Genomic DNA, 7,776 nt, shown 5'->3' with positions numbered 1-7,776 from the left:
TTGTCATTTTGAGGGTTTATTGGCCGCAGACTCAGCTTGCAGGATCTTAGTTCCCTGACTAGGGATCGAACCCAGGTCACCAGCAGTGGAAGCACAGGGTCCTAACTAACTACTGGACCACCAGAATGTTTTGTCACTTTGGATGCAGTCACATGCTATAAGAGAGCCCAAACAGCCCGTGGAGAGGCACCAAGAACCCTGGTCCTCATAGAGCAGAAATAAGATTTCACCATTGAACTTTGCCCAAGCTGAAGATTTCTGAGCAAAATGACTTTTTTTGAAGCTATTAATTTTGGGTGGTTCATTAATAGAGCAATAGATAACCAGAACATCAACCACGATGACAGCCCTGTGAAGAAAGGCAGTCCTTCCTGGAGCAGGATCACAAAGCTATCTGTGATGTCATGTTATCCTGAGCCTTGCTGAGCCCCAGCTGGCGAGGAACCTGTAGTGTCTGTTGTCACAGAGTGGGAGTCTTGGCAGTCCCTGGACAGAGGGACCATCCCAGATCAAGTCCGTGCTAGTATGCCGTGGGCCTGGATCCAGGGTTCTCTCTTGCTCACAACTTCCCACCCCCTAGGAACTGGCTGCGGGAGCCTATTTCACTCCAGAGTTTTGCCCTGAACATGGAGAGCAGCTGGTGAAAGTGATCTTTGAGTGGCAAGGGACATAAAGCATCACCTCATGAAAGACCCTAGAGAGGAGAAACTCAGGGATCGCTGCCCCAGAGCAATGTACAGCTTTGTCCAGGGTGATTCAGAGAAACATTCGCATTTGAAACACAAAGTTCCAAGAGGGCTCTGTCCTGAGGTACATAAATCACAGAACATCCTACAGGCCCATGATAATCCAATACCATAGCCACTAGCCACATATGGCTATTTAAATGTCAATGTTAACTAATTAGAATTTTTATTATATATTTAAAAAGCACTCCTCAGTCACATGAGCCATATTTCAAGTGCTGCCAAGCCACGTGAGGCTAGTGGCTGCTGGCACTGGACAGTGCAGAACGTTTCCATCACAGAAAGGTCCATCTATGACCTTAGAGATTGATCCACAGAGGTGGCCTTACCCTCAAGGACATCAGAAGAAACACAATAAAAAAGGAAAGAAAAAAAGGGAAAAATAAAACAAGGATTACCACTGGGAGATCCACAGGAATGATCATGTTTTGTCAGGTCACAACATCCAGCCAAAAAGAGATACCCAGGCAGCTGAGGAGAGCACCCTAAGTGACTTACCTGCCATTTCAACTTCCCTTTGTGGTCATTGACAACATATTTTCCCAAATTCCTTAATATAATTTGAAACTTGGGAGTTTCAAATTCCATAACTTCAGAATCCATTATGTTCACAAAATACTACATAGCATCATGATTAAGAACATGGACTCTGAAATCAAACTGCCCCCGTCAAAACACTGTTTCAAAGCTCAATGGCTTGGGTGACTTTGACTTACTGGGTTATTCATTCTCATAGAAACTACATTTTCTCATCTGTAAAATGGGGATATTAAAATCGAGTTCACAAGGTTATTATGAAGGTCACATGAAATAATACTAATAAGGCATAACAGTATCATGAAATAGTGAATACTTGATAAATATTAGTTCTGGTTTACCCCAAGCATAATCTTATTTGGGTTTCAAAACAAACCCTCATCGGGGATTGGTGGGGATATGTAATCACTTCATTTTTCCTTTCCTCCATTTTACAAGTCTCCTTCAAAGCCTGACTTCAGTTCTAATATCTTCAGACTCTTCAGGTTGCCCAAAGCCTGGTCCCAGAATATAAGGACTCTTATCTTAGATTAAGTCACTTTTCTTTAATATTTTTTAGCTTCCCTTCATTGGGAAGCTCAGGCCCCCTAAGTACTAAGTGTGTTCCTAAGAGCTTCGAAGAGGGATCACATTAGTCTCATACTATGCGGGAAATTCAGAGTTTAGAGTGGGATAAAGACACACGCAGGGGTTGTCCATGACTCTTGCTTCAAGGTCTTGCATGTAGTTTAATGGGTCCTGGGGGAAGGCTGTGGGCCGGTGTGAATGTTGCCTGCTCCTCAGCCCTTAGAGTAAGTTTAAACCGGGCCCTGCCCGCTCCTCAGGACTGCGTAATAAAGACACCACATAACAAACGTGCAAATTCCCTATAAACCTAAATTACTAACGGTGCTGCAGGTTCTCTGCCCGAGGCGGCTCCTGTAAGAGAGCGACTCTTTTAAGAGGCGGGCCCCATCCCTGCAAACAAAGGAAGTCCCCGCCCCTGGTTGCCAGGGTGCTTTGTGGCGCCGCATTCTCATTGGTGGGCGTCAGCGGTGAAGCAGCCCGCGGCAGCCATTTCCAACGAGCTGGCGGGGGCGAAAGATGGCGACGCCCGTCGGGTGGTCGCAGGGGGGGTCAGGGTCGGTGTGTCTCGCCTTTGATCAACTGCGGGACGTGATTGAGTCTCAAGAGGAACTGATCCACCAGCTGAGGAACGTGGTACGCAGCCAAAGAGCTGGGGGAGGCCTGACTGGACGCCTACGTGGTGGGGGCGGGGCCAGGCCCTGTCCCTATGCCAGGAGCTTGCCGAGACCACATTGCCAATGGCGTCATCCGGAGGAGGCGGGGCCCCGATGTGTTGTGGCTGGTAGCGAGGTAGAGCCCAAAAGGGACTATGTCTCAGGAACATTTACCCAGAAATTTTAGAGAAAACCAAGTTGTTCCCTGCTCTCTTTGCCTGGTTGTCCAGGGCCTGGTAGATATGGCAGCCTATTCACTGAGCTTCAGTTTCCCCATTTGTAATTGGAGATGACTTCACTGTGTACAGAGTAACTATAACATCATCCCTATTGTGGAATCCACTCTCCATGCTGAGTGCTGTAAGCTCGTCACATGTTGACTTAAGGGCTTCCAACCCCTTTATGTCCTTTGCTTTTGCCTTGTCAATCAAATGCAAAGCTGGGACAAAGCACTGGAGCCACAAATTTCCTGAACATGTATGGTAAAGGGCCAAGTGGGATATATGATTTTTCTGTTTTTTTTATCTTGATAAGAAGGTGAGGACATAGATAAAACTGACTTCACATCTATTTCTCACTCCAATGTTTGAATGCCGCTCTGAACACTGAATTACCTAAAGGTACCCAGGCCTTTCTGTTGACACCTGGTCTTTACATGTGTGTTCTCATTATCTGGAACACTTCTCTTTTCCATCCTTTTTTCTGGCCCACCCACATTTAGCAGTCAGATATCAGGGTGACATCCCTTCCCTTGAAGAAGTTCTGACCCTTCCCCAGGCTGAGGCAAAGGCCTCATAGCGCACATCATGGTGGCCATGGTGTCTTCTCCATGAGACTTATTCCTTGTGTGCAGGACCTAGAGTTGAGCATCAGTGAATCTTGTGGAATGAACTCTCCCTTCCTTGGGCCCCAGTGTTGTCGTACATGCCCTGGGCATCATCCATTATCTATCCCAGGCCCTGGTGCCTAGAGAAACCCCTCCCACCACAACCCCAGGCCCTCCCTGAACCAGGCTCTGTTGCAGATGATTCTCCAGGATGAAAATTTTGTCAGTAAAGAAGAGTTCCAGGCAGTGGAGAAAAAGCTGGTGGTAAGTAATGGCCTCTGTCAGCTTCTCATCTTCCCCCATTTCCCAGGATCCTAGTGGTTGGGCAGTCCTTGAGCACTGGTCTCTGAGCACCTCCAGCCCCCATAGTGAGGACAGAATCTTCCTGTACCATGCCTTCTACATGCCTGTCTGAGAAAGGGGGCTGATTAAGGGGGCCTAGGAGACTCAGCGTGGCTTGTGGTGATAAGGTCACTGCTGCTGCCCCTGCAGGAAGAGAAAGCAGCCCATGCCAAGACCAAGGTTCTCCTGGCCAAGGAAGAGGAGAAGTTGCAGTTTGCCCTCGGAGAGGTAGAGGTGCTGTCTAAACAGCTGGAGAAAGAGAAGCTGGCCTTTGAAAAGGCGTGAGTGGACCTTGGTAGTGGGGGAAGAGTTGGGGGTCCCATCTGCCCATCAGCCTTCCCACCTTCCTTATCTTCTCCACTCAGGCTCTCCAGTGTCAAGAGCAGAGCCCTGCAGGAGTCCAGCAAGAAGGACCAGCTCATCACCAAGTGCAATGGTAGGCGGGAGGCCCGCACTCCCTCCCACGCTTGCTTACATGGGCACTTCCCTAACAGCCCAGTGCCTGTGTCCAGGGCAGGGTTTCACCCCAACTTCTGTCCCCGGCTGAGGATACAGGCCAGCCCAAGCGGGCCACACCTTCGCAAAGGCCTTCAGGGACCAGGCAGGCCACGGAAATGAGGGAAGTGGTTGGTGTACAATATTCTTCATGGCCATAAAGGAACGGGCTCGCTCCCATTTTTCTTGAAACATACGACCTTCTTAGTCCACCTTTTTGTTTTCCCACTTTTGGTGACTAATAGAAATAGTGTACTTTACTCATAACTCTGTTTTCAGGGAAAGAATAGTCCTGTATGGAAGCTGATCCTTAGTCTGAGTGCTGGGGACCCAACAGGGAGAAATGGGGACTGTGGTAATGTGGAGAGCCATACTCCTTCCCAAGGGCCTAGCACCTCTGCTGTGGGAACAGGGGCCCAGTACAGTCAGATCTTTAAAAAAGACTCTGGAAAGCACATTCTAATGGAAGCTTTTCTGACTTTTTCATGTTGGCACTAAATTTAAAAATTCAGAAATGTTTAAAGTATTGTATGGCCCAAGGACAATATGTCTGTGGGCCATTAGTTTTCACCTCTGCTCTGTGCAGATGTCTGTGGCCACTTGCTGGCTCAGCTGGTGCTCTGAGTTCGAGGCACTTTCAGTCAGCTATTCAGTGTCCTGAGACCTTAGAACTCCTTTTCATTTTCCCAGAATGCCAAACTCCCCTTACCTACTTTAAGAAGTAGATATGAATTCCATATGCAACATTTCCTTCATTCACTGCAGTGTTCATTTTGAGTAGATCAGAGTTCAAGCCCAAAAGAGGTTTAGGGTCTCTCCTGATGGGCCCTCACCTGGAGTCTTGGGCACCCCCTACCTACCAATGCAGTCTTCTCTTTCCCCTGGTGAGTACTCTCACTGGAAAGATGCCAGCAGGCTGCCATCTTGATCTGGCCAGGTGGACTAACAAGCCTCATGGTTGTCTAAGGCAACCTCATGGCCTCATGGCCTCTCCTGTGGCCCAACAGGCAGGCAATGCCTCCATACCCAAAGATGCTGCTCCCCTAGTCCTTCCCTTTTCCCTGGGTTTCCCCCCACTTCCCTAAAAGGAACCTAGGCTTCTCTCCTAGTGGTGAGGCCCTTCGTCTAGGACATTTCCTAGAGATCAGCCATGGCCTCACGGCTCTGCGTCTGCTTGTGGAAAGTGTGTGTGAGTCATAGGGGAGGAGCTGGCTGCCTCCCTGCAGAATGTTCTGAATTCCTCCAGAAGGGCACAAGCCCTCACCTGAGCAGATCTGGGGACCTGAGCCACCCCCTGGCCTGACTTCTAACACCCCACACCTCCCTTTATGTGGTTCCAAGTTGGTTGTATACTTACATAGTTCCTTACTCTTCTGAGAGTCTTTTCTAACCACTCTCTCATTGGGTGCCATTTAGTCTAAATAGCTCTCATTTATTTTAAGATTCAAACAAATTTCTGATGCTTTTTTCCCATAAGAACTTCATAAGCAATCAGATTGGATTCACTGACTGACCTGGGGAAGGAGGTTAAATAGCACTGGTCCTGTGACCCAGTGAGCCCGGGTTTTTCTTCTTTTCCTTCACCCATGTCCCTGTTCAAAATATGCTGTAATTTTTTACCAGATTTTCTCTTCTGAAACCTTAACTGCTTCAGCATTTTTGCATTTTCAGAGCTTACATTCTAGTTAATCTTTGTCTAGCCTTTAAATGCTTTAGGATTTTCTTCTTGGAGGATCAGAATTTTTCAGGGCTCCCTGAGAGACATTATATAAATGAAGCAACCCCAGATCCCTACAGCCTCATTGGATTTTAAGCCAAGACACAAAACTCATCCTTGCACTTAATCTGGGGGTAAGCTTTGCCACCACTATCTCCCTGGGGTCCTGTCTTCTCACCTGAAGCTCTAAGATAGGGCTGGGCATCCTGCTAGCCCTCAGTGGGTGGGTGGTTTGCAATGACTGAACTAGGCGTTGGTTTGCAGTGACTGAACTAGGCGATGTTTCTAAGACTTAAACTCCCAGGGGACATCTTGTTTATTCATTCCACAAATAAATGTATTATGCATCTATTTAATACTATGTGCCAGGTACTGTTTTAGGCCTTAGGGTTAAAGCTGTGAATAAAACAAAAATCTTTGTCCTTGTGGACCTTATAACCTAGTAGAGGAGAAGACATGAGCAAAACATGAGGTCTGTGAGATTTAAGTGCTAAAAGGGAAATAAAGCAGGAAAATGGGATAGGAAATATTGGGAAGTGAAGGGTTGTAGTTTTAGACTAGGAAGGGTCTCACCAAGGAGGTGATATCTGTAAAGAGCTGCAGGAGTTGAGGGCAGGGCTGACCATCTCTCTCCAAGGGCCTTTGCATGCACACAGGCGAGCCACCTGGTCCAGAATAGAGTTGTGAAGTCACTGACACACACCCCCACCCCATCAGGACTCTATAATAAACTCATCCTTACACAGGCATTAGCAACTACTCTTGGACAACCCCTGGGTCGGGGGGAGCCAAGTTCTGAAAAGACCCATGAGGGAATGCCTTATCTCAGGAAAGAGCCCATGGGATGGGAACCCCTCCTCCTCCCTGCCTCTCTCCCCCACAGAAATTGAGTCTCACATTATAAAGCAAGAAGATATACTTAATGGCAAAGAGAATGAGATTAAGGAGTTGCAGCAAGTTATCAGCCAGCAGAAAGAGATCTTCAGGTGAGGGGTCTGGGCCAGGCTGGGGGTTGTTGATGGAAGTGGGGAGCCAGACCTCTGCTCCCTACCCTGGGCTGTCCCCAGCCCACGCCCAGCTGGCTCCGTTGCAGGAATCACATGTCTGACTTCCGGATCCAGAAGCAGCAAGAGAACTACATGGCCCAAGTGCTGGACCAGAAGCATAAGAAAGCCTCGGGGACGCGTCAGGCCCGGAGCCGTCAGCGTCCCAGGGAAAAATAAAATGGTTGTCGCCTTCCTGTTATCTGCTGTAAAGCCCAACCTCTGCCTTCTCTGCTCTGGAGGTCCCCATCCTGACCCTGTCCCTGTGGGTACTTCCCTCAGGCCTCACAGTGGCCTGGACCCCAGGGAAGAGGCAGGGTAAAAGGCAAGACACCCCTTTCTTCCTCCCTGCCTGCCTTTTGGACCACCACCTGCCAGGCCATTCCTGTGCTCAGAAGTCTGAGGATGCGCCTCGAGTCTCCAGCCCCTGTTACTCCCCTGGCTTCCTCCCTTGGATGATAGTGGGGACCATGGGGGTATGAGGTTGTAGCCTAGGGAAGGACTACTTGGTTGTCTAGTAGGCACTATCCCTCTTACTCTTGGTATTAAATTCCTTCCTATATAAACAGCCCTGGTTACCCCAGCGCCCTTTGTGAATTTAACTCCAAACTTGAAGGGCTATGTGTGTATGTGCTGTGTTATGTGTCTGAGACACCCCAACTGGAGAGTTCAAAGATGGTGGGTTCTAGGACCACAGTGAATTTGGGAAATCGGTTTCCATCACATAACAAGAATGTTATACCTGTGAATCACTTTTGCATCTTCTTAGACTTCTCTGAAACAGAAGCTTATATGCACAAATGGAGGAAGAGGAAAAGACTGCTATGACGGTGGTGCGGTTTTTTGTTTT

The 7,776-nt window shown here is 48.2% G+C and overlaps 1 protein-coding gene across 1 annotated transcript; it reads left to right on the top strand.

Annotated features, from left to right (window-relative positions):
- Positions 1–2,303: 2,303 nt before the first annotated feature.
- On the top strand, positions 2,304–7,545 carry SPATA24 (spermatogenesis associated 24). Its single transcript, XM_010850322.1, has 6 exons — positions 2,304–2,483; positions 3,528–3,593; positions 3,822–3,952; positions 4,037–4,107; positions 6,767–6,869; positions 6,977–7,545. Exons 1-6 carry the CDS (start codon positions 2,367–2,369, stop codon positions 7,104–7,106), a joined length of 618 nt encoding a protein of 205 aa, XP_010848624.1. The 5' UTR covers positions 2,304–2,366; the 3' UTR covers positions 7,107–7,545.
- The last annotated feature ends 231 nt before the right edge of the window (positions 7,546–7,776 follow it).

The sequence above is a fragment of the Bison bison genome, unplaced genomic scaffold, assembly GCF_000754665.1.
Source record: "Bison bison bison isolate TAMUID 2011002044 unplaced genomic scaffold, Bison_UMD1.0 scf7180017864291, whole genome shotgun sequence".
Lineage (NCBI taxonomy): Eukaryota > Metazoa > Chordata > Mammalia > Artiodactyla > Bovidae > Bison > Bison bison.
Note: the sequence above shows the minus strand (reverse complement) of the source record. Positions and strands in the feature narration are given on the sequence as shown.